The following is a 27,705-nucleotide window of genomic DNA, read 5'->3' as shown; positions in this document are numbered from 1 at the left end:
CACCCCTGTAGTGGTATCCTAGAGGAAGTAATGTTTTAATTAGAATTAGTTTCAGCCATTAGGACTAACATGCTATTAGAGCAACACTCTCCAATAAAAATGTAATGCCAGCCACATATATAATTTTAAATTCCCTCTTAAAAAGAGAGATGAATTTTAATAATATATTTTATTTAATCCAGTGTATCCAAAATATGGTTTAAACATGTAATCAGTATAAAAATGATCCATGAGATTTTGTAGTTACAATTCATCTCAACTTGGGAGTAGACATAGTCAAATGTTCAAAAGCCGTAATTGGCCAATGGCTGCCATTTGGACAGTGCAGATAGAGATGAAAAACAAATACAGAAAATAGATTTTAAAGAGTTTAGGATGGTGTGTCAACTGTACTTAAAAGGAAAAAAGTTTAGGATAAAGTCAAAATTTGTATGGAACCTTTGATTTTTAAGCTGATAGAGTCTAACTATGGATATTTTATATGCTGGTGTGTGGTGACTTTGAATTAGCTATGTTTATATTTGTCTACTTGGAATTACACTGGCAGTTAGTAAAATTATAAGGAATGAAGAATTAATATTTGCTAATATAAAAATGTTGACATTCTTGAAATGGAATAATCGATCCACAATATTCATTTATCTGGAATCCCAAGTCTAAAAGCTACTGGCAACAAAACCTAACCTGACCTTAACTGACATGAGGCTATTTATAGTCTTTAATTATCTATCCTACCTAACATGATTGTTCGTACTTTTTGCTGCAGAAACAGTCAAGTACTTGATGACAGGATGCTGCCTTAAACCCTGCTGTTGGAGTTCTGTTATCATTATATGTGTACTATATCATTTTCTTAAAATCTGAAGAATTCTGCATTGTAAAACACAATAACCTAGGAGTTTTTTTTTTAATAAGAATTATAGAAAGAATGTATACTGAATGTTATTCATATACAGTTGAATTTAGATTGATGATATAGTTGGACAATTACCATTTTATACATTCAGGTATATTTTATCTGTCCAGATTTGTTTAGAGTTTGCTGTAGTTTTGTGTATCTGAATATATACTAAGCAACTAGAGCGGGTACATTCTAAATTTCATTTATAACTACTATTGGTTTAACTATCAAAAATTTTTTAATTGTGATGAAAACAGAACATAAAATTTGTCATCTTAACCATTAATTGTATGCAGTGTTGAGCAACAGATGTCTAGAACTCTTTGATCTTACAAAACTGAAACTTATACCCATTAAACAGCTATCCATTTCCCTCTCAATTTCTGCTAACCCTGTTCTACTTTCTGTTTCTAGAAGTTTGACTACTTTAAATACTTCTGTAGGTGGAGTCATGCAATATTTGTCTCTTTGAGAATGATATTTTACTTATTAGAATGTCATCAAAGTTCATCAGTGTCGTCGTATGTAACAGGATTTCTTTTTTTTAAGGCTGAATAATATTCTATAGTATGTACATCCTACATTTTTTTATTCATTTGGTGATGGACATTTAGATTGTTTTTACCTCCTGACTGTTGTAATTCATGCTGCAGTGAACATGGGTGTGTAAATACCTTTCCGAGATCTTTTTAAATATGAGTATTTTTACATCTTAATTTTCTTTTTTCTGTAAGGTAAAGAATTTATCTTTAATCGTTCCATCTAGGAGATCTCTGTTTTGTGTTTTAGACTATAGATTTAAGGCTTTTATTGATCTAATGTCAATTTTAATTTAAAAAAATTTTTTATTCCTTTAAGCCATCTTTGTAAAATGGCTGTCAATAAACACATTTTTTTAAAAGATAAATATCAATGAATTCCATTATAGGACTTTGAATTCCTTTCATACTTTTATACTCTGTGTTTACATTTCCTTTTAAAAACTACCCATTATATTTACTCCAGTGATGTAGGGTTGAAAAAGAATGAAAGCTGGTTTCAATTTTATTACTATGATAAGAATTTATTGAAAAATTTCCTTATTAATAATGGTTTGAATTTTCTGGCCCCTACAATTAAGTGCATTTACGCAATTATTTTTAAATGTTAATTTAAACCAAGCATATAAATTACTTTCCTTTTCTTTTCTTGATACTATCCTCCATAAGAAATTTCTTGTATCTACCAATCATGATAAGAAGTCTATGATACCATTAAAAGAAAAAAAAAGGAAGTCTATGATATTCTCCTTCACCTTTCAGACATAATGAATTTTACATTTCCCTTTTGTGAATTGCCTCCTCATTTGCTCTTGAGTTTATGATTGGAAATCACCTGATTTTCTTAGTGTACTCAATTTTTTAATGGAACAATATTATTCTCAAAGGGGCAAAATTATTTCTTGGGGGGGGAGTAAAAGAATCTTGATTATAGTGGCTTGTGGCCCTCAAAGGGTCAGTGTACATTAATGTATATATTATATCTGTAATATAAAAGTTTCATGAGAGAGCAGTGATAAGGAAAAAAATTATCTACACAAAGCTCCTTAGGGGGGACAATAATGGGGGAGGGGGAAGATTGTACAACAGTGCTCTATTGCATGAGTAAAGAGGCAAGAAATCTGTCAGCAATAGTTTTTATTTATATTTTTGGAAAGGAAACTCCAGGGAATAAACAAATGCACTGATGGCAGAATATTTCAGAAACATTTCCCCATGTCAAAGTGGTTCCTTCTGAGATTTTGCTACTATGTACACACTGCTTAGTAAACTTTGCAACTTCATAGCATATCAGAAGGAACTAGTCCGCATCCTCTTCCTGTCTCTTCCCTTGGAGAAGTTTTTGCTTTTCAAGGGGACCCGCTGTTAAAGGAAGATAAACTTTACCTCACACCAACCAAACATTTTCTCCCTTTCTCTAGGAAAAGGAGTTTCTATAGCTCCTAAATGTATGTCCCTAATATATCTTCAAATTAAACATGTAGTTAGATTTTGATAACATTTTCACTGAACAGTCAAAATATAGAAGCTATATACTTTTCCTTTTTGGATCATTGAAATATTATAAGCCTCAGGGACTCTGATTCAGCACTTTGGTTTTCAGCACTAGTAGAGATGTGAATCTAACAAAACAAAACCTACCCTACAAAATTAAGGCCATATATATACATACACGTATTTTTTTAAAGAACATATATGTCAGTGTGAACACTTAAAGAGACAAAAGGAAATGTTCAAGTTTAATTATATCAACTTAAATTTAGTTGGTAAAAACCTTTCTTAAATCACTGTCTTTTCAAGACTTAAAAAAAACTATTTGATATTTTAGGCCTTGTGATAATTGTTATATGTTGGGAGGCATTCAATTTTTTGAACATGATAGTTTTACTATAATGTCACTTTCCACCTATATTTTAATCCACAGTCTTTCTGGTTTTATAGGTAGAAGGAAGAAAGTTTAATATTTAATAGCAACTTTGTATTTGATTTTTCCATTACAGAATCTGTATAGATAATAAATCTCAATTACAAGTAAATTTTGCCAAATTTTATGTGAAGAAACCAACTTACTTATTGCCTGCCCACATATAAGGAAGACATCCTGGTAAGAGAGGAACTGAGTGCCACAATCCATGCATAAACTCTATTCAGATCCTAATCTGACCAGTGAACTAAGAATGCATTGAGTAAACTTTAAGGGGCCTAGGAAAAAGTATCAGTTAAAAGTTGAAAGAGCTGCATACAGAGTTTTTTTTTACATGCTGTCTACTCCAAAGGAGAAAAGTTTAGAATTCAGTACAGCTTATTGCTCATTTAATAAAAATCAACACTTTTCAAAGTAAAACGGCATAATCCAGAATCTCTACAATGTATCACTTAAAGTTTTCTTTAAATGTTTTATTTATTTTTGAGAGAGACAGACAGACAGACAGCGTGAGCAGAGGAGGGTCAGAGAGAGAAGGAGACATAGAATCCGAAGACAGGCTCCAGGCTCTGAGCTAGCTGTCAGCACAGAGCCCGATGCGGGGCTCAAACCCACAAACTGTGAGATCACGACCTGAGCCAATGTTGGATGCTTAATCGACTGAGCCACCCAGGCGCCCCTTAAAGTTTCTATTTTACTATAAAATTTACTAGATATGTCAGCAAATAAGAAAATATGAGTCAAGGGGCAAAGCAATCAATGCATACTGAACAGATAATCGAGATATTGAAATGAACAGAAGACTAAATGTTTATAGACATATTTAAGGGTTTAAAGGAATATAAAATAATAATAAATGAACAGATGGAAAATACCACAGGGAAAATAAAAATTACAAAATAGAACCAAGTAGAAATTCTAGTGTTGAAAGTATAACTCAAATGAAAAATTGATTGAATGACTTTAATAGAATATTGAAGTCAGCAGAGCCAGTGAACTTGAAGATTAAAAAGAATTATCTAATCTGGAGAAGAAATAAAAGTGAACAGAGCCTGTGGGGGTGCCTGGGTGACTTAGTCGGCTAAGTGTCCTACTCTTGATTATGGCTCAGGTCATGATCTCACAGTGTGGTTTGTGAGTTTCAAGCCCCACCTAGGGCTCTGTACTCTCAGCACAGGATTCTCTTGGGATTATCTCTCTTTCTCTCCCTTTTTCTTTGCTCTTCCCCTGCCCACACTCACCAGTACATGCACACATTTTTTCTCTCAAAATAAATAAACTTTAAAAAAATGAACAGAACCTAAATGACCTGTGGGTCAGTTTCAGGCAGCCTGACATACATGTAATTATAGTCCCAGAAGGAGTGGAGGGACAGAGAATGGGGGAAAAAAGATAATTTAAGAAATAATGGCTAAAATTTTCCCAAATTTGAAAAAACAAACAAGGTCTAAGAAGCTCATTGAACCCTAAACAGGATGATATAAAAAATCTCTTAAGCACATCACACTATTAAAATGCAGCATAAAGGAAAAACAATGAAGGTGTCAGAGAAAAATAATATATAGAGAGGGAATAATACATCCTATTCTAAAATTAAATTTTATTTTATTATAAAATATTTCACCCCTAAGTCTCTAAGTAATAAAAGGAATATGTTCACATTTGGCTTTTAATACTCTGAAACATCACCATATTTTTCTGAGGCTATGCATATCTCTACTTTGAAATAGAGGTAAAATGAAAACTAAATGTTCAAAGATGGAAGTGTATCACTGTATATGCGTGTGTCTACAAACAAGTAACTATAAGATGTCTAGGATTACTACTATACCCTGGGAACACAGGAGAGAGGAAACTAGCTGAGGCAGGTTTAAATTCAGGTATCTTCATCGGCATGTGCGTGTTATGTATTGCAGTTCCATGTTAGTATCCATTTTTTAGTTTGCTCTCATCATGTTCTACTTTGATAGCTATAAGAAAAGTAAAACAAAGAATGATGCCTGAGGAAGCCTGAATAGCAAAATTGAGCAAATGTTATGTTTGTCTTCTCATAGCTCACTGTTCCTCATTGAGGCATCTTTTTGGATAATTAAGTAACATTTGCTGTCTTAAATATGAATGTTTCATAAACATGATATCACTCAGCACCAAAGCCTGACTGGTTGTATGACCGTGGACACAATACCTTTCTAAGCTTCAGTTTCCTTATAACATACCTCCTAAGGCTGTTGAAAAGTAGAAGAGATAATATATAAAGTCACACACATTTCTGGCACTCAGTAATACTGATTCCCTCCATACCTTTCTCTCAGTTTGTAAAAGGACTTTTAAATTCAGAACCACAATGTTAAGAAGTCTCTGAAATAGAGACGGTAGATATTACAGAATTCTGTGAGAACAGAATATTTTTGGAGCCACCTGCATGGTTCAGTTGGTTAAGCATCCAACTTCGGCTCAGGTCATGATCTTGTGGTTCATTAGTTTGAGCTCAGTATTGAGCTCTGTGCTGATAGCTGAGTCTGGAACCTGCTTTGAATTCTATGTCTCCTTCTCTCTCTGCCCCTTGCCCACTCACACGCTGTCTCTCTCTCTCTCTCTCTCAAAAATAAATAAACACTAAAAAAAGAACAGAGGTGCGCCTGGGTGGCTCAGTTGGTTAAGTGTCCGACTTCAGCTCAGATCATGATCTCACTTATCTGGGTTCAAGACCTACGTCTGTGCTGAGAGCTCAGAGCGTGGGGCCTGTTTCGGATTCTCTGTTTCCTTCGCTCTATGCCCCTCCCCCACTCTAACTCATTCACTCTCTCTCTTTTTCTCAAAAATAAACATTAAAAAAGTTTTTTTAAAAAAACAATTTTTTAAAATATTGCCTTATTGTGATTTGTATTCATTATAGAGGATTTTGGATATACAGAAAAGCATAAATAAGAGAATTTAAAACATTCTCACTCAAGAATTTAGGACTATTAAAATGTTGATATTATCTTTCGAGTCTTTTTTATTTTCTTTTTAATAGTTTTTAATTTTTTTTTAATGTTTTATTTTTGATACAGAGAGAGACAGAGTTTAGAGGGGGAGGGGCAGAGAGAGAAGGAGACACAGAACTGGAAGTAGGCTCTAGGCTCTGAGCTAGCTGTCAGCACAGTGCCTGATGCGGGGCTCGAACCCGCGAACATGAGATCTGACCTGAGCCGAAGTCGGAGGCTTAACCTACTGAGCCACCCAGGCGCCCCAATAGTTTTTAATTTTAATTCCAGTATAGTTAACATACAGTGTTATACGAGTTTCAGGTGTACAATTTAGTGATTCGGCAATTCTATGCATTACTCAGCACTCATCACGGTAAGTCCATTCTTTAATCCCATCATCTTTCACCCATCCCTCTACCCACCTCCTCTCTGTTAACCATCAGAATATTTTTTTCTCTATTTTTTCACTATAGCTAAGAGGCTGTTTTTTTTTTTATTTCTCTTGCTTCTCTCTCTCTTTTCCCCTCATTCATTTGTTTTGTTTCCTAAATTGCCCTTATAAGTGAAAGCATACAGTATTTGTCTTTTTTCAACTGACTTATTTCACTTAGTAGTATATGCTCTCTAGCTCCATCGATGTTGCAAATGCAAGATTCCATTTATTCTTATAACTGAATAATATTCATGTTTTCTTTATCCATTCATCTATCAGTGGACACTGGGTTGATTTCATAATTTGGCTGTTGTAACTAATGCTGCAGTAAACATAGGGAGGGGTGCATGTATCCCTTTGAATTATTGTTTTTATATTTTTTGGGTAAATACCCAGGAGTGTGATTACTGGATCATAGGGAAGTTCTATTTTTAGCTTTTTGAGGAATCTCTATGCTGTTTTCCATAGTGGGTGTACCAGTTTGCATTGCCAGCCATGGTCCACAAGGGTTTCTTTTTCTCCACATCCTCACCAATACTTGTTGTTTCTTCTGTATTTATTTTAGCCATTTGGAAAGCTGTGAGGTGATATCTCATGGTAGTTTTTGCATTTCCCTGACGTTGAATGATGTTGAGCATCTTTTGCCTACTGACCATCTGTGTGTCTTCTTTCAAAAAATGTCTATGCGTGTCTTCTCCCGATTTTTAATTGGCTTATTTGGGGTCTTTTGGTATTGAGTTGTTATCAGCTCTTTATATATTTTGGATATCAACCCTTTGTTAGGTATGTCATTTGCCAATATCTTCTGTAGTCGTTTTCAAACATTTCATCCTGGCAAAAAAGAAAAAGTCTCTCGCAGGTATTCTCTGCCCAGCTCTCATCCCTCCCTTTCTGAGGTTTCACTGCCAAAGTTTTCAAAACGTTCTTCTCACTCTTGGTCCCCAGTTTTTTTTCTATGAAATCTGTTCTCAGGATATACATCAAGGTTTTCCTGTCTAGTTAGTACAACTTGTATTTTGCAGGTTTTTTTCTTTTTTTTAATCTCTAAGTAGTATTCTGCATTACAAACCACTCCTTTATTCTTGAAATGTCTTTTCACCATGGTTTCATTTTTCTTTTTTGTCTTTGGTCATTTCTTATTCTCCTTTATAGGATCCCTCATATCAATTTATTCTTTAACAATGTGTTATTTTATAGGTTTTATCATGAATCCTTTTCCCTGGATGATTTCAACTACACCCATAGCTTCAGGTGCCATCTCCATGTGGATGATTTCAAAATCGATATCTTCAGATTTCTCTCAGGGCTTTAGATGCCTGTATATATCTATACATGGCATGTTTACTATCGGGTGTTTCCGAGGTAACTCAAATAACATATCCTAAGTTGACTTGAACCCATCATTTAATTTCCTCCTACAAACAAAAGTTTGGACTTCTCTCTGCCTCCCCTACTGTCGACTCCTTTACTTTTAAGTTTGAAATGGGACTCTGCATTGACTCCTCTTGCTCACCAGTATCCAGTCAGTTGTCTGTATTATTAACCCCAGATCCCTAATACCTCTTGAGTCCCTCCACATCTCCCCATAGTTTTTCCTCATTTACTTCCATGTGACATAACTTTAGATTTCATATATATAGTTGTCTTTCACTGGAATATAGTTTCTATAAGGAGAGGGATTTTCATATGCTTTATTTATTGCTGTATCCCCAATGCCTAGAAGTTTGCCTGGCACACAAAAAGCACTTAATAAATATTGCTCCATGAAAAAAAGATCCCCAAAGTGTTACACCAATCTAAGATTTCGTATGTAGATCACTGAATCAACATTTAACTGGTCTTTCTGCATGTTAGTACTGCTTTTCTAATTAATTACCCACATTGAAACCAGAGTTAAGTTTCTTTTTAAAATTTTTTTTTAACATTTATTTATATTTGAGAGACAGAGATCATGAGCAGGGGAGGGGCAGAGAGAGAGGGAGACACAGAATCGGAAGCAGGCTCTAGGCTCTGAGCTGCCAACACAGAGCCCGATGTGGGGCTTGAACTCATAAACTGTGAGATCATGACCTGAGCCAAAGTTGGACGCTCAACTGACTGAGCCACCCAGGGACCCCCAGAGTGAACTTTCTAAAATTTAATTACGCCACACTCTGATTTGAAATTCATTGATGACTTACCATTGCCTTTTGGATAATCTTTCAAACTTTTTCATTTATAAAGCCCTTCATGAACTGAAATTCTTCCCACTTTGAGCTTTGGGCTCTAGACATACAGAAATTTTATTATTTACTTAGATGTGCCATGTTTTCTCACCTCTAGACTTAGCATATGTTGGTTGTGTTGCCTGGAACACATTTACTTTCTCCTTGGTTTGGTGGATTCCTAATCCTTAAAGCCTCACTCAGTTAAAATGTATGTATTTAGAGAGTTCCCTCAGTCCCATATGCTCTTATGGTACCCTATATTACTCTTTTCATAGTAGTTATCTAGCTTATTATAAATACTTAGTTTTATATCCTGGTTCTACCTCTAGAATATGGCTCCTTGAGCAAAAACAATGTCTCTGTTGATTTCCATTATATTCTTAGCACCTAATACTTTGTAGATGCTCAATACTTTTGAAACAAATAATGAGAGATACACATTCCCTCTTAAACACATATATATTTACAGTCAGTCCTCATTATTCATGATTCTGTATTTGTAAATTTACCTACTCACCATAATTAATTTGTAACCCCAAAATTAATACTTGTAGCACTTTCATGGTCATTTGTGGACATGTGCAAAATCATAAAATTTGAATTGCCTAACATGCATTTTCAGTGAAGGTCAAATAAGGCAACACCCTGCCTTCTTGTTTTAATCCTCATACTGTTAACAAGTATCCTTTTTGTGGCATATTTGGTACCACTTTTCCCCCACATTTTTATATTTTTTGGGTGATTTACCTATATAATATGGCTTCCAAGCACAGTGCTGAAGTGTTGGTCCATGTTCCTAAGCCCAGTATTTGTAAGACTTCAAGGTGCCTTACAGAGAATATGTGAGTTAAGTTAGCTTTGTTCAGGCATAAATTGGCCTTGAATATATATTAATTAAAGGTATGTTTAAACAGAAACACACATAAAACAAAGTTACATATTAGTTGATGGATGAAAATATTGTGACCAGTGGCTGTCAGGAACCTAACCCTATATCAACCATAGGAGCAAATAATTTAGTATTTGCTAACTAAGTATTTACAGTAGCTTTATAGAATATAATATCATAAGTAATGAGAATTATGTAGTTACAAAATTTTGCTCAACTATGTATATATAATATATATATGAGCTTTATAGAATATAATTATCATAAGTAATGAGAATTGACTATGTAGTTACAAAATTTTGCTCAACTACGTATATATAACCCCATATCAACCATAGGAGCAAATAATTTAGTATTTGCTAAGTATTTACAGTAGCTTTATAGAATATAATTATCATAAGTAATGAGAATTGACTATGTAGTTACAAAATTTTGCTCAGCTACGTATATATAATGTTTCATAGTTTGCTTTCATGGCCTTATTAAAAATAATGGGTCTAATAATATACAGTATATTATTAAGTAAGAAAAAAACTGTGTGTGTTCTTAATGTTTGTATGAAAGTGGAGATAGGTATGGTTGGTATACATCAGGTTATGTTGGTTACCTGAAGGAAGAATATTTTTTTCTTCTTTATTTTGTATTGTCTCACTGGTTACAATGAAATTTATGTTTCTGTTAAACATGATTTTTTAAATGGTTATATTGCATTTTTCTTTGTGAAAGGTATAAAGTTTTGATTATGGTTTTGAATTTTCTTATGTTTCAGATAGTCAACGTCTACAGTTGGATCTACAGAAAATGGAGCTTCTGGAAAGTAAGATGACTGAGGAACAGCATTCTCTGAAAAGCAAAATTAAACAAATGACAGCTGATTTGGAAACATATAATGATTTGTCAGCTTTAAAATCATCCGGTGAAGAAAAGAAAAAGGTAAGTGTTGACAGTCTTACAGAATTATAATACAAATGTTCTTTTCTTGATTAAATTTAATATGTATGTAGTTTATAGAATTTACTATTTCCAGTTGATTATTTTATATATAAACTAAGAAACAAATAAAGATGTATATATATATATATATATGTATATAGTAGGAATTCGATATAAGTTTTAAACAAAAGGAAAAAGCAAGGGATAGAGCATTCCAAAAGATAAGAACTTTGTTAAATGCAGGTTTGATTATGATATTTCCCTACTTAAGACTTCTTTGTCAGTGACTTTTCATTGCTATTTACATTAAAATAAATTATTTAAATTAAATTTTATTGGATAAGAACACATATATAGCAGCCTTAATAGAGTTAATAATACAGTTAATACTATTTCGCTTATTATAACTCAAAAGGTAATTTTACAAACAGATTTTAGAGTAATTATAATCTTGGTAGAGTTTAATCAGAATACCATTGTAAGTAAATGCAAGTAAAAAATGATTTATATAGGCTCGATAGATATTTGCTGAAGTCTATTATTTACTTCTATTTGGATCTATCTAGAAATTACATCGGGAGAGAATGGTACTAACAACTCGTAGAAATGCCTTTAAGAAAATAACGGAGAAGCAAAATGCAGAGTATGAGACTCTAAAAACACAATTGCAAGAAAATGAGACACATTCTCAGGTAAAAAGAAAAAAAGATTCTGAAATTTATTTCTGTTTCTAAACTGTCCCATGTTCTTAATCTATATTTCTACCCCCAAACAATTTTTTTTAAAGTTGCTTTGTTTACCTTCCAGACTTTCTGGCTTTGAAGATAGCCAGACTCTGTACAGTCTCCACTCTGAAATGAATTTACTTTTGTTCTCATTTTATAAGCCTATATTGAAGGCTGCTCTATGCTAGGCCCTGTTCTAGGCACAGCTGTTATGATAATACGTTTTAAAAATTTCAAAACTCAAGCTTTTTTAATGAAGAAGCTGCTAGCTCACAAAAACCACAAATAAAATAAACCTTAATGATTACTGTCTCACAGAGGAAATAATTCTTGTTCTTTTTGCGTAGTTTCTTCTAGTCTCTGTGTGTATTTGTACACACACTTAAGTATATGTGTATTTCTATATATTTATAGAAATGGTATCATATGGTACATATTGTTTGGAAACTTGTTTTTCATTACTTACTATACCAAATAAGCATTTTCCCTTGTCAGTAGATTAAAAAAAAAACAATTCTATATAATATTTGACTTTATGGATATAATATAATTTACCGAAGCAATTCCATATTGTTGCATGTTTAGGTTATTTTTAGTTTTAAAATTGCTTAATGCTGTAAAAAGCAGTCCTGTCCTTGAACTACTTGATTTACATTTTGATTATTTACACAGGATGCACAGACAAGCCCCCTTTTCATATCAGTCTTCCTACTGACAGAATTACCTGAACAATGTCAGAGGTCTGCTAAACTGAGTCCCCTATCTGAGAGGGAAGAGATGATTTCTTTCTCATTCACTTTCTTCCTACACTGTGCCAGGGGTTTGCACATAATAGGTGTTTAGAAAGTATTTGTGTGACATGTACGAAATCACTAGTTATGGTCTGATAAAGATTGATCGTTCTCATATGTAATTAGTATACATTAGCAATTTGTAGCTGATTCATTAACATTAAATGCATGAAAAAGTATTCTTTATATGCTAATATGATCATGATAGACAACCATTGTTAGTATTTTGGTATAATATCCCTCTCAATTTTTTTCCTTTGCAATTATATACCCATGTTATATTGTTTTTACAAAAAATCAAATTCTGTGCATGCAGTCTTTAAACATTTTCTCACTTAAATATTTTAAGATCTTTTTTTGATTTTTTATGACAGCTATGTATGGATTCACCACTCTAAAGACAAAAATATACCTTATATTCCTTTTGAAAGGGGTGGAGTCTCATCAGAGTTTGCCACACTGCTAAAAGCTTAGAAATCACTAATTTACATACTCAAATTTATCAGTTATTCTGTCTCTACTTCATGATATACAGGTCTAGATATAGATTTGTAAGTGGCACAATTATCCTAGGCTGTTAAGAATGGGGATGGATGCTGGAGAAGAAATCTAAGAAAAAGTTTATGAGGCTATTGTCTTAAATGGTTCTTAGGAAAATATATTGATGTATTTAAGGAGGAAATCACTTGACAAACACAATTTCTTGGAGCCAGTCAATGGCTACCTTGTTTATTCTACCACATCAAGTACTAATCATATATTTAACCCTATTTACTGATAACAGGGATTCACAACATAACTCACAATTTACAGTCCTCTCTGTATTATTTGTTGCTTTTTGAGAATCCCCACTGATTATATAAAATCTAGTCCCTTTATCTTTTACAACTATTTTCTTGAAAACTTTTTTGACATCTATAAATAAATTTCATAACAGACTTTTTTGAGAAATGGCTGTTATTTATTTGATATCATTTAAACAATATTCATATTGAAACAAACTATAAAACTCCTAGTAGAAAACAGGGATAAAGCTCCCATAGGGCGTCTGGGTAGCTTAATTGGTTAAGTGTCTGACTTCAGCTCAGGTCATGATCTCATGATCCGTGAGTTTGAGCCCCATGTCAGGCTCTGTGTTGACAGCTCAGAGCCTGGGGCTTGCTTCAGATTCTTTGTTTCCTTCTCTCTCTGCCCTTCCCCTTCTCACATTCTACACTGTCTTTCTCTCTCAAAAATAAATAAACATTAAAAATATATACTTTTAAAGCTCCTTCACATTAGTCTTGGCAGCAGTGTTTTGGTTATGATATTGAAAGTTGAAGCAACAAAGGCAAAATTAAATATGTATGACTATATCAAAGGAAAAATTAGCTTCTTCACAGCAAAAGAAACAATCAACGAAATGAAAACAACTTACAGAATGGGAGAAAATTTGCAAATCATATATCTAATAAGGGGTTAATGTCCAGAATATATATAGAACACATAACAGACTATTCAAGTTGTAGGAAAACAGACTCGTGCTTCAAGATATCCTCAGAGGTTTAAAGGCAAGTCACTAATACAGATGTATAGTATAGAAGGAAGTTGACCAGTTACATAGTGTTGCTTTTATAGCATTCATTTAGCACTTAAGAGGTCTGCTGCATTTTAAGAAGGCCACCTCTTTGTATGAAACAAAGAGGAAAAGTTTGGTACTTGACTTTGCAAAAGGTTATTAGAGATTTATTGTCAAAAAGTGCTGACTGCTTCCTAAGTCCATCTTAACTTTGAGTTCCCAGCTGGGGAGCTATGTCTGAATTAATAGTGTTACCTCATAGTACATACCTTTTATATAATTAATTAGTTAGGATTTATCATAATATTTAGATTTATCTCTTTAGAGGAAACAATGGTATGGATGCTGCATTAAGACTGAACGTATGTCCTTAAAATAATTTTAACATGAGAGTAGAAAGAAATATTATTAATGCTGCTTCAATTATCAGATTCTTAAAAATGATCATCATGTCTTCGAAATGTCCATGCACAGTAATGTTTCATTTTTCAGACAGTCTTTTGCTTAGGAAAAGTACTATGTGCATCTTAAAAAAGAAACACCATAACCCAGAGTTACAAGGTTAATTAAATCAGAAAAACAATTTAATTCTATAACAGTAAAATTGTCTTCTGAGGAAGCAACCATCAATATAATATCCACATTAGTTTCCTGTTGATGCAGAAATTATTGTAACAGTGCCAGCTTTTTACCAACCCTCTTATAATCTTCACACTGCAGCTCTGCTCTTATCACAGCCTGTGGAATTAGACAGGAAATTTAGCCCTGGAAATAAGGAAGTTACTCCTATATAGTTGAACCTTTGACAGTGTTAGAATATATATCACATTTGTGGCATTAGACTTCCAGATTTCAAGGAGAGATTCCCATCATGTCCCATTCTTTCTTCCTAGTTTTTTTAGGAAAGGGAAAAAAAAATAGTCTTTCAGTTGGCACATTCATTGGCATAATAAATATTGTGAATGTTTTCCAATTAAAATAAACATATAGAGTAAAACCTGTTCTCAAATTCAATATTGTATTTATTAATATATTTACAGTTTAAACTTTTCTAATTTTCTTTTTTGTGTACCATGGCTTTATCTCACTAAAATGCAAAGAGTTGATAAGACTAAAATTGAATGCTTTTTCCTTATCCTTTTAAAAGGGTATATAATTGTTTTGAATGTGGGTACTGTTTAACATTTTCATTTTGTGTTTTCAGCTTACAAATTTGGAGAGGAAGTGGCAACACCATGAACAAAATAATTTCGTGATGAAAGAATGTATCCTTTGAAAAGCTGCACATGCACTTGACTGAGTGATTTTTTCCTATGAATTTCTTTAAAGATTGAAATGAAATGAAATGTAACACACATCTATCAAATATCACCAAGCTAAACTATGTGGGTCATAAATGAATAAGACTTACTTAGTCTCTAGTCCACAATAATTAGGGTATGTCTGTACCTTGGATATCTGGGCAGGAGAGGGAGGTAAACCAGAGTCAACCTTCAAGCTCACCTGTGTTTCAGCCAATTCAACCTCACATTTCTGCTAAGGTGATACTTACATCCCATCTTCTTGCTTATCTTTTTGTGCTATTACATAAGAGAAGGAAGCAGCTACTGAGAACATGTGTTGTGAAGTTTTAAGAAACATTTCCCCAAAAGTTATTTTTTGTTCTCTTCCTTGACCCATTAAGGACATCTCTGCTTGGAAAAGTAGCTCCTGACTCATTGGTAGTATAGATTCTCCTTTAGGAAACTGCTAAATTTTAGCTCAGGGCAGCATGGGTCCCAGTTTATCGCCAGATGAAATGCATCAGGAGCTGTATTCCCACAGTAGGGCAACTTAGTTAAAAGTAGAAGACTCCCGGGGCACCTGGGTGGCTCAGTCCATTAGTGCCTGGCTCTTGGTTTCGGCTCAGGTTATGATCATGAGATCGAGCCCCACATTAGACTCTGTGCTGAGCATGGAGCCTGCTTGCGGTTCTCTCTCTCACTGTCCTTCCCCACGTGTTTTCACTCTCTCCCCCCTTCTCTATAAGTAAATAAATAAACATTTTTTTAAAAAAGCAGATTCCCATACATAATATGTTTTAGTCCAGCGTCTAGTTTTATGCAACACAAAGTAGACGATTTTGAAATAGAGTCAAGTCGGAAGACTTCAGAAATTGTGTGGTACTCTAGAGAATATGGTTCTTCTGAACATTCAGTAGTTTTCAGACGAGAGTTAGATTGAGATGCATAACATAACTATAAAAAAGCTTTGATAGTGTAGATGTACGTTTTTAGAGTTAAATATGTTTTTTAATGTTTATTTTTGAGAGCAAGAGAGAGAAAGCACACATGAATGGGGAAGAGGCAGAGAGAGAGAAGAGAGGGAGACCCAGAATCCGAAGCAGGCTCCAGGCTGTGAGCAGTCAGCACAGAGCCCAGTGCAGGGCTCGAACTCATGAACTACAGGATCATGACCTGAGCTGAGTTAGATGCTTAACTGACTGAAGTGCCCCTGTAGGTGTACTTTTTTGAAAAAATTTTTGCTTGGCCTTTTAGGTTTCAAATGATCTTAATCTAATATATTTTTCTATATATTCTAATTTTGCTTTTTCTGTGCTGTTTTCAGTTTTCAATAAGAAAGATACCAGTAGATTTGGTTCCTTCCAAAAAACAAAGTAGATTACTGTTTTTGTTGGTCAGTGTTCTCCTTTAACTCATGTAATTAGTCATAGCAACCAAGAGTCAAGAGAGTGATTACCAGTCAATTATGAAGAACGTGGCCAAGCAGATCGCAGAGTACAATAAAAGCCTCATGGATGCTCTACACAGCATGAACAGAAACTGAGTCTGAGCCAACTGCAAGTCTCTGATGTAGTGTCCTCTGCTGCTAAACTTTGGATAAGCTGACTGAAAAAAAAATAGCTTACCCTTGAAGAGTGTTACCTAAAATGTTTGAGTGCTATAATTTTTATGACCACTTCAAAGAGTGATATTTTAAATAGTATAATTGTTCAATAAAAAGTTTGCATACATTAAAGTACCTTTTTATATTTGTATTTATTTGTGTGGGTGATAAAAATTGTCTCAAACAACCAAGAGATAAACTACAAGTGGCCATTGAGATTCATTTAGTTGGTATAATCCTTCCATGGCAGCAAATGATACCATTTTTTTATGAGTCATCTGTAGGGGGGTACAAGGAGTGTGAGTCTTATTTAGCACATATATCAATCTTGTCAGTTTTTGCTTCTAGAAAAAGTAAGAATAGAAGGGAGATGTTTGGCTTTGAGCTTTATTTCTCAAATAGGGTATATTTGATATATTAGGGAATATAAAGTTGCAGGTAAATGTAATACACTTTTTGTATGTCAGTTATCCTTAAAGATTCAGAATTAAAAACTTTAACCTTGGCATTTTAAAAATATTTTCTAACATGTATATGCTAGGAAAACATGAAGTTTAAAGGAAATGCTGTACTTAGGGCAGTCTGTTTTAGACTACAGCTATTGCTGTTCATTACCACTCTGGAGTATACATTCACTCTTTTGAAGTAGATTAATTTGTAAGCATTGCCCAAACATTTGAAAAGCTAGAAGAGGTAGACTTGTATAGTATAAATCTAGAAGACATTATAGTAACTAAAGATGTATCCTCTCTTGTAGTCAGGAATGAGTCATCTTGACCGGCATAAAATATTTCTGAAAATCATCCTTTTGCTTTCATTTCATGTTCATCAGATATCTCTACTTCTCAGTATTCCTGAAACACAAGTATATTAGTTTCTTTAAAAAGTGGGAGGAGGGGGCTTTATGGAGATACAATTTACATAGTATCAGTTTACCCATACATATTGCTTCCTCGAAATTAATATTTATCACCATAAATTCTTCAACTTTAGTCTGTGTGAGATTAGGTAGAGGGGTGAGCATTGTTGATTTTGGTTAACTCTCAAGTACTAATATGGCTGAAGATCCTGGATGGGAATACATTCATTAAGGTGGAATTCCTAAAATGTGTTCCTCAGATCTTGAGCTCCTCAAGTTATTATAGGTGTTAGACCACCAAAGGATTCATAGTCAAAGAAGTTTGAAAATCATGATTTGAAAAAAGGTAAATTGTTTTCTTCTGCTTGACTGCTCAGAGCCCTTAATATGGTCACGTGCAATAAGATTCGGAAGAGTATATGATTTCTATTTAAGTTTTTTTTCCCCCCTGAGTGATGGGATTATAGTTGTTTTAATCTTCCTTGGACTTTTTGGTCTAAAGATTTTGGTTCAGAATCATCTATGATGTATATAGAATATTTAGAAATGCAACAGAAATTCAAATAAAGTTCTTTATGCAGTTAATACTTTAACTTGTGAAAGGAGATATGATAAGACAACTCTAGTTACTGAACAGGATATGACCCAGTCTTCACCCAGGAAGAAGGTAGGAGGAAGATTGACCTATATGTGTTTGCATTATAACAATGAGAAGCTTGGCAGAAAAAAAAAAAAAAACATTTCTTGAAAAAAGCAAGGTTTACAACCTTCGTTCTAAATTACTCATGTATGATATTTGCGGAACAGAATTGAGCAGGATTTCTTTAAAACATGTTATCTGAGGGAAATTCTCACTAATGTGTCTTCCTTCCTCTTAGAGCTTTTCAACAAATCCAACAAGAATATTTCTCCGCTAGGATAGAATTAAAGGCTACTATCTGCATGAGCCTGCTCTTCCTCAGTCAGTCACATTTGCTCAGTGAGTCCATTCCTGTTAAAACAACACCTTGTAAGTCATATGGAAAGAAGCTGCAGACTGAACAAACATGCTGAGTAGTTTTACTAATGAAAATCAACATGGGAAAGTTAGCAAGTCTTTGTTTTTCCCCATCCTTATCCCTTATCAATAAATAAACATGAGTTTTTGATATTCTTTCACTAACTGGGGAGTCCTTGATTTGGACCACATTCTGACCTAACGTTAAAGTGTAAAATTCAGTGCAAGGTTAGAGGATTAGAGCATGGAGTAATGCTATTCACCTAGAAATAAAAGACCAGTTAGCATCTCCTGGGGTTCTTGCTATCCCCTTGCCAGTAAATTAGAACATTTAGACTTAAAAGAAATGAAGGTGGACCAATAGAGAATTATAGTCATCTATTTTAATACTTTTCTAAATAAAAGTAGATTATGTCTTTAAATTGCAGATTCACAGTTTGAGAATTGATATTGAAATCTTTTTTTTTTAATGTTCATTTTTGAGAGAGACTGTGTAAGCAGTCTGTGTCAAGCAGGACTTGAATTTACAAACAACGATCATGAGCTGAGCCGAAGTCTGACATTCAACCAACTGAGCCACCCAGGCACCCCTGAAAATCTTTAAAAAGATAATTTTTTATGTAAGTTCTATGCCCAATATGGAGCTCAAACTCATGACCCCAAGATCAAGAGCATATGTTTCACTAAGTCAGGCCAGCAGCCTTAAAAGACAATTTTTAATGTAAAGGTAGAAAATTTAGGCAAGACAGATAACATAATGAAGAGAACAAATTATTTGTCATGTTTCCAGTCTCTTTAGATGTTCATCTATAGGTCTATAACATATCTTTTATCTGTATATTTATGAATTTTTAATAAAATTTAGATCATATTGTTCTTAAACTTACTTTTGCTAATTTATAATTTTGTAAACATTTGTCCATGCCATTACATATTCCTATGTAACGTGTTAAGTTTATGCATATTATTCTGTTATACAAATATTTCCTAAAAACCAAATCCTATGTTATCGAATAAAGTTTGTGGTACAGGAGTTAAATATAAGCTTTAGATTAGGAACTGAATTGGAATCACAGCTCCCCTACTAGCTTGTTATATGACCCTGGGAAGTTACTTAGTCTCTGAATTTCAGTTTCTTCACCTGTAAAATGAAATAATAGTGCTTAACTCATAAGATTGGGTAAAGAGTAGGCAGAATCCAAGGCTTTTAACAAAACCAGCTTGCAGAGGTGGCATGCGAATAGCAGTGTGCAGAAGTGCTTGTTTCCCTGCACTACGTCATTTGATTCCGTTTTTTAAAATAAACTAAACTGCCTCCATTACTATAATTAGAAACTTTATTGTGTTCTAATTAATATGCAGGATATATTTTCATATTAAAAATGATTTTTAAAATTATGTTTTAGAAGTATTTATTATAACTAATAAAAAGTGTAATGCTTAATGTTTTTTTTTAGAAGATGCTAGATTATACTTTGCTGCCTCAATATCTTCTTTCATAATATATCGTAGTGAATTGCTGTTCTGAAAACCTGACTGTATAAACTTAAGGGGAAATAGGAGCAATCTGTGTAGCAATAATCTACTTGATAATAACCAGGGGTGTCCTGTTGGGTTATTTTCTCTGTCTTCCCAGAAGTCAGAGTGATTACACATAAGGACAAGCTGACTTAGAAGAGTGATAATAACATCCATAGGAGAGTCCTGCGTACAAGAGTTTGGAGGAAGCATGATCCTGAAGAATTTTGTGGTCTGCTACCTCAAAGAGGTTTAGACACAGTAGGTAAGTCTTTCCCAAGAGAAATATAAAAATGAAAATGAGATTTTTCAAAATTAACTTTTGTTTTATTTCCAAATCTTTCTGTAAGACAGTATTCTTACTGTGATAACAACATGGTAATACCATGGAAGAAAGACAAACTTATCTTTTAAAACTATATTTGACGGAAGGTCAAGAAATAACTACTACTAACCAAACTGAATTATTATTTACTTTTCTATGTTTTCATTTTCAACAGATAAATTCACCTGATTAGAGGAAGTTCAGACTGACATGAAAGTGAAAATATTTGATACAATCCATAAATTCAACCTGAGTTGGTTTTTTAATCAAAGGAAACTGTAGTTTACTTTTAAAAGTGTCTATCTTTAATTTGCTTCTTGTTAAAGTGAACTTTCCCTTAGTTTACTGGAGATGGGGAGGGCTGCCACACCCCATCCCCTCTGCCAAGGACAAAGCAGGGACCTGTGTCTCAGGATTAGGGGAAATGGTTCAGAAGGAGAGGAAAAGAAAATTGCTTTTCCAGCTTCTCTAACTTCCCATGTAGCCTACAGAGAAAAGCAAGCATCCCTTGGGAGGAAATAACCAAAGTGCTAAACAGTAGATGGATGGATGAAGCCTGCATCCCTGCAATGTACTGGAACCCTTGCCTTTATAATGTCCCTTCTCATGGTTCTCAGAAGGCCAAATGGATGTTTACTGCCAGTTGACCCTACCCTCCTGGGCTCCTCTACCTATGAAGCTGTTCCTTAGCTCAGTTCCTTTTCCTGCCAGAAGTATCAAAATCAGAAAAGAGGGTCTGGTGAAAATGTAAAAGTCCAGTTGCCTTGTTTCTTTTTCCAAGGGCATACTTGAAGTAGCTGGTTAGACCATAAGAAGTATTCATAAGAGACAGCTAATTGTCTGGGTGGCACTGTTGGTTAAGTGTCCGACTCTTTGATTTCAGCTCTGGTTGTAATCTCACAGATGATAGGGTTGAGCCCCACAACAGGCTGTGCTGACATTGTAAAGCCAGTTTGGCATTCTCTCTCTCCCTCTCTGCCCCTCCCCCACCCAGGCACAAACACCTACACACACTTTCTCTCAAAATAAATAAACTTTAAAAAAAGTGGGAGATAGTTGGAAGAAGTGTCAGGCAAAAAAAATAAGCAAACCTCTTCTTAGAAGACCACTCATTATTAGATTATCTTTAAGGTGCCCCCACCTCAGCCCCCCCCCCCAAAAAAAGGTTCCCATGAAATAAACATTCTCAGGTTCTATCTTTTCATTAAGCATAGATTGGATTTCCTTACCAAATAGAGTACTGTGATTTGTCAGACTTTTGATTCTTAAAATATTTCATGACCCCCCTGTGTACTGCCATTCCCCTCTCAACAGTCACCTCAAAAAACATGGCAGGTATTAATACCATATTTGCTTAATTATCTTCTCAGTAGGAATTAGGGTATGGCCTGATGAAAAGAATTTTGTATCAGTTTGATTGTCTGAAATTCCATACGAAGCTAATGCTTTGACATTGTGTGATCACAGCCTCAGAAATTCTAATATAAACAAAAAGGACATTGATTATGAGCTGAAACTTAGCACTTACACATTATATGCTGCTAAGGAAAAGTCCTTGGGATCTCAACTACCAGATGGGTTAGACCCTTTGGTATATCCTATAATAATCTGACTTTATTTCATTCCTTGTGAAACCACACAAATGTGGTTAGACATTTCTTTAACCGTTCTTTCATTGAAGGAGTTATGTAAATATACTCACTGCAAAGATTTCCCTCCCTTAACTGGAAGAGATACATCTCTTCATAATACCCAAGCTAGTCACATACTTCCCACGATTCTTTCCTTCACCACCTCCTCTGCTTGGACATAATAACTGAAACATACTTGAAAGGGCATGGGACCTTTGAGTTTGAAAAAGCTCTTCCTATGCAGCTCACCAGCTGAAGGCCTTTGGGCAACTCAATGTTCCTGAGCCTCTTTGCAGGGTTATTATAAGATTCCTATGCATATAAGGCATGTGAAATTGTTTTAATGTATAAAGTGTCAAGTAAATAAAGTAGTAGTTACTATATTTCTTTAACTTGTTCTAATCTCCACTGCCTGCATACACACATTTTCATTAGTACCCATTCTTCCCTCTCAGAAGTGTTAAATGTCCCATCTCAGAAGAAAATGTCTTAAAAGCATACTTTGTACATCCTTGTAAAAGAAGGTCCCTTTCTGTTTAAGGCTAATTTCTTTCCTGGTGCTTGCATATTCATATTCCTTATGAATCATTTTTAATTCTCTACCATCCCCTTTCTCCTGTGGCTTTAGCCTTTCCTTCATTGATTTTATACTTTCAGTATAGAAACATATTTATCTTTTTCCCAATACTTTCACATTCAGTGTCTGTAAAAGACTGGTCTACTTCACACCCCCATCTCTTCTAAACACTGCTCTCTCTACTGCACTGAAACTGCTTTGTTAACATAACCAATGATATTTTAAATACCAAATTAATGGACTCCTTTGGGTTGTATTCCAATAAAATTCCTATATAGGTTTTAATTTAAAATTATTAACCACTCTTTTCCTTGGAGCTTCTTCTTCATTTGCATTTTATGACCTCACTTTCACTTAATTCTTCTACCATTTTGTCCCCTGTTCAGTCTTTTTTTTAGGCATCTCTTCTCCTTTACAAGAGGCTTAGCAATACCTAGCTCGCCAAATTAAATAAATTCTTTCCCCATGGCTATTGGAATCATCTCAAAGATCCCTATGTGTTAGGCAAATTTGATACTGTGGTAGTTTTTTTGTGGTTGGGATAACTATATAATGAAAACTGGATCATGACTATTTTCCATAGACTTCTTTTTTTTTAATAGTTTATTGTCAGATTGGTTTCCATACAACACCCAGTGCTCTTCCCCATAAGTGCCCTCCTCCATCACCACCACCTCTTTTCCCCCACTCTCCCTTCCCCTTCAACCCTCAGTTCATTTTCAGCATTCAATAGTCTCTCAAGTTTTACATCCCTCTCTCCCCAACTCTCTTTCCCTCTTCCCCTCCCTCTGGTCCTCCATTAGGTTTCTCCCGTTTTCCTGTTAAACCTATGAGTGCAAACATATGGTATCTGTCCTTCTCTGCCTGACTTATTTCACTTAGCATGACACCCTCGAGGTCCATCCACTTTCCTATAAATGGCCATATTTCATTCTTTCTCATTGCCATGTATACTCCATTGTGTATATATACCACATCTTCTTGATCTACTCATCAGGTGATGGACATTTAGGCTCTTTCCATGTTTTGGCTATTGTTGACATTGCTGCTATGAACATTGGGGTACATGTGCTCCTATGCATCAGCATTTCTGTATCTCTTGGGTAAATCCCTAGCAGTGCTGTTGCTGGGTCATTGGGGAGATATTTTCCATAGACTTCTAAAGTGTCAATAGAGGTAGATAATTTTTAGTAACAGCTAACATGAATTCAGATTAGGCCTCATCTAAAGGTATGAAAAGCTACAATAGCAGAAATATAAACAACAAAAACTCCATTATTAAACATTTCCTGAATGCTAATTGCATAGTTGTCAAGTAGCAGGGTCCCTTGAGCATCTTGTCCTCATCTAGTACAACTAGACCACAAGAATTGTTTCCCTCCCTCTCTAAGGCAGGTACCAGGTGGTAAGAACAACTCCTTATTTCTACTGAACTATGAGATTTTTCATCACACTGTGGGCTCCCAGCAGGCAGGGATGATGTCTTAGTCATCTGTGTCCTCTCTGCCAAGCTGACCCCTTGACATGTAAGTTCACAGTGAATGCTTATTGAATTGAATGGGTTTGGATGGGATAGACTGAACCAAATTAAAATGGCATAAGAGATGCTTTGGAAAAAAGTTTGGAAGTTCCTTAAATAGTTGGACATAGATTACCATATGCTTTAGCAATTCCGCTTGTAAATATGTACCCAAGAGATGAAACATATTCCTATCAAAATTTGAGCATGAACGTTCACAGGTATTATTATTCATAATAGTCTAAAAGTAGAAACATCCAAATGTCCATCAATTGATAAAAAGAATGTGGTATGTGTATACCCACACACTGAAACATTATTCGGCCATTAAAAGGAGTAAAGTACTAATATATGCTACAACATGGTTGAACCTTGAAAACATGCTGAAAGAATCCAGTCATAAAAGGCTACAAAATATTGTGTGATTCTACTTAAATGAAATATCCAAAGTAGACAAATTAATAGGGACAAAGTAGATTAGTGGTTGCCTAAAGATGAGAGAGTTTAAGGGGCGATAATAAAGGTGCAGTGTTTATTTTCGTGTGATGAAAATGTTCTAAAATTGACTGGAGTGATGTTTGTACAACCCTGACTATTTAAAAAATTTAATTATACACTTTAAATGGATTTTGTGATATGTAAATTACATCTCATTAAAAAAAAGAACACTGAAAAATTAAGGGAACCACAAATAAACCATAAATCTAGACTTTGGTTAATGTGGAAGAGACTTCTCTCATAAAATTACTCTTTTTTTTTTTTGTAAAGGAAGGGGCATAGAAGTTGCGGTATACAGTTACTCAAGAGCCCTTTGAACATCCTCTTGTATTCTGCTGAGAAACAAAAATGTCTAAAACTCCATTTTTCTTCTCTAGCACCACTATTGTAGTTCAAAGGGAACTTTTCGAAGCTTAGTCAAAGATAGACCAGATTTCTGTTCCTCTGGGAATGTTTAGAAAGATAGATTAGATTAGATTAGATAGATAGATAGATAGATAGATAGATAGATAGATAGATAGATAGATAGATAGAGTTGTGATTGCACTTGTGGGGGGGGGGAGTATAAACCTTGCCCTTCTGTAAATATAATTCAGAAAGAGTTCTTTGTTGTGGAGTGTTGGACTGGGTGAGAACTTTGATAGCTTTTCTATTATAATACTTTTGACAACTACATGTAGTAGTTGATTGAGTTTTCCCTTGTCTTTTACTGTGGTTGAGGCAACATGTGTTGAAATTCGTTAAGCTCCCATTTGCTCCCTAGCCATTTTTCAAGGGTCAATGAGTTGGTTATTCCTAGACAGGATTTGTTTTTTCTTCTAATGGCCAGATTGTTTCCTCTCTAAGAATGTATACAAAGAAAAGTAAATATGAAGGCACTGTTCCTTAGTCTGGGTACAGACTTAGAGCCCCTGTACACCACGTACACTTTAATGTCATGTCAGTCATTTTAGTGTCTGTGGACTGCATTTGGAAAATGGGGGTCATACTGTCTACTTCTTGAGAGGGAGAGCTAGTGATTAAATATCTTTAAAGATATTTTGAATTAAAGACAGTTTAATACATAAATATACTATAACTCATTCACATATTCAGAAATGAAGCTTTTTGATCTTGTAGGAGGAAATAATGCCCTCCTGATTTAGAACAGTGCTGTTCAATAGAAATATAATGTGAAGTGCAAATGTAAGCCAGATATGTAAATTTTTAATTTTTTAGTACCTACATTTAAAAAGGAAAAAGAAACAGGTGAAATTTATTTTAATAATATATTAACCTTACTATATTCAAAACACCATGTCAACATGTAATTAATAAAACAATTATTGATACGTGGTATGTTCTTTTTGTTGTTCTAAATCTGAGATTTTTTATGGTATGGTTTACACTTAGAGTTGGTCTCAATTCAGATTGTCCACATTTCAAGTGCTCAATAAGAACATTTTGATAGTGGCTACAAATTGGACAGCATAGATTTAGAGTTTAGAACTTTTTATTCTGATTATACCAAGAAGATGAGTCATGGGAGAAAGCAGTTTTGTTAAAGGAAAATTGTTTCATAAGGAAAAAAAATCCTTTCCTATGTGAGATTAAAATCTAAAGTAGGACTTTCTGCATTGTTTTTGATTAGTCATAAGTTACTTGTACAAACCTATTTTCTTTGAAAAGTAATCTTAATTGGTCCAATGAAGAAAAAAATATATGTGGTAGTTAGGAACATTTTAGATACTTTGTTCTAAATGGGACCACTAAAAGATTCTGATTGGCTGGATCTTCTTAACTTCAGGAATTGAAAATATAAGAGGGTTTTGAATTGTGCTTATATTTAATAACACCAATATTCAAAAACATTGTATAGCCTGCATCATATATATTGCTAATTATATTATTATTATTTATGTATAATTATAGAATATTTTATATCATTTTATATGATGCCATTTTCGATTATATTTTCTTCATTTATCTATATATCTAAATAGTAAACTTTAATTGTCTGTGTTGAAAAGCTTTGAATTTTAGAGCTATTCTATAAAAGCCTATAAACCTGAGACCTCCTTTGGAAGAAAATCAGTATAGGAAAGAGTTTTTTTCTAGTCTCTCCTTTTATGCCCCCATATCCCTTGTCAAACAATAGCATATTGCAAAGTCTATTTGACCAAGTATACCTTTTAATTTAAAATAATACATTGGGAACGAATAGAAGTTTAGATGAAGCTACAGACATTTCTCAACAGGGATTTATTTTAACAATATGAGTTTTGACACAGTAGATTATCAAATATTGTTATTTAGCAATGTTTAAAATAGGCTGAGTCACAAATAAACTTAAATTGCAGTTTGCTACCTCTTGAGCTCTGCATGAAACTCTCCCAGCCCCCTTTTCAGCCACACTCTTCTCCCCAGGCCTTCCTCTCAACCTCACAGATCTCTGGCACTAGTATCTGCAGAGGAAGGAGTGGGGATGAAGGCTAGTGGAGTAAAACAATGGGGAAGGGAAGAAGACAGAGTAGGCAGAGTACCTTGTGACCTTAAAATAACGAGCCGTGTTTTCCTGTGTGTCTGGTAAACTGTCTCTAAAGACAATTCCAAAAAAGAAGCTATAAAAATGTTTAGAATAAAGACAACATCCTTGGGCTAAGAGCCTGTCCTACCAAGTTTGCTACCACGAAGCTCATTACACTTTTGAATGTAACCGAAAAGCACATTTTGGTGTTTGGAAGGTAAGGAATGGAAGTGAAGTGAGGTCAGTCTCACTACTTGAAAGCTATTGTTTATAATGCATTACAATTTTTTGAAAGAATTGACACAAGAAGTAGTGTTCCTCCTGCTCCCGTCTGTTCTAAAAAATAATGAGGACTTCCTCATTGAGATAAAAAGAAGTTTCCAATTTTGTAGATTCAAGGTAAAACTCTGTTGTGTGCTTCTAAATTTTTCAATTTTTTTTTTTACTGTGAAGTAACAACATAGTGAATGAGCAAAGAGTGAAAATTTCAATGCAAGTAAGATTTCTAAATAGCATTGGT

General features: G+C 34.2%; 1 protein-coding gene across 1 annotated transcript in view; it reads left to right on the top strand.

The window, feature by feature from the left end:
* Positions 1-16,890, top strand: part of IFT74 (intraflagellar transport 74) — a 77,780-nt gene extending 60,890 nt beyond the window's left edge. The window contains exons 17-20 of the mRNA XM_029920925.1: positions 10,632-10,795; positions 11,362-11,487; positions 15,074-15,134; positions 16,577-16,890. Coding sequence (XP_029776785.1) covers positions 10,632-10,795; positions 11,362-11,487; positions 15,074-15,134; positions 16,577-16,695 — 470 coding nt within the window. The 3' untranslated portion in view covers positions 16,696-16,890. The remainder of the gene's footprint in view (positions 1-10,631; positions 10,796-11,361; positions 11,488-15,073; positions 15,135-16,576) is intronic.
* Positions 16,891-27,705: the final 10,815 nt, after the last annotated feature.

Source organism: Suricata suricatta, chromosome 13, assembly GCF_006229205.1.
Source record: "Suricata suricatta isolate VVHF042 chromosome 13, meerkat_22Aug2017_6uvM2_HiC, whole genome shotgun sequence".
NCBI lineage: Eukaryota > Metazoa > Chordata > Mammalia > Carnivora > Herpestidae > Suricata > Suricata suricatta.
This window is presented reverse-complemented; position numbering and strand designations above follow the sequence as displayed.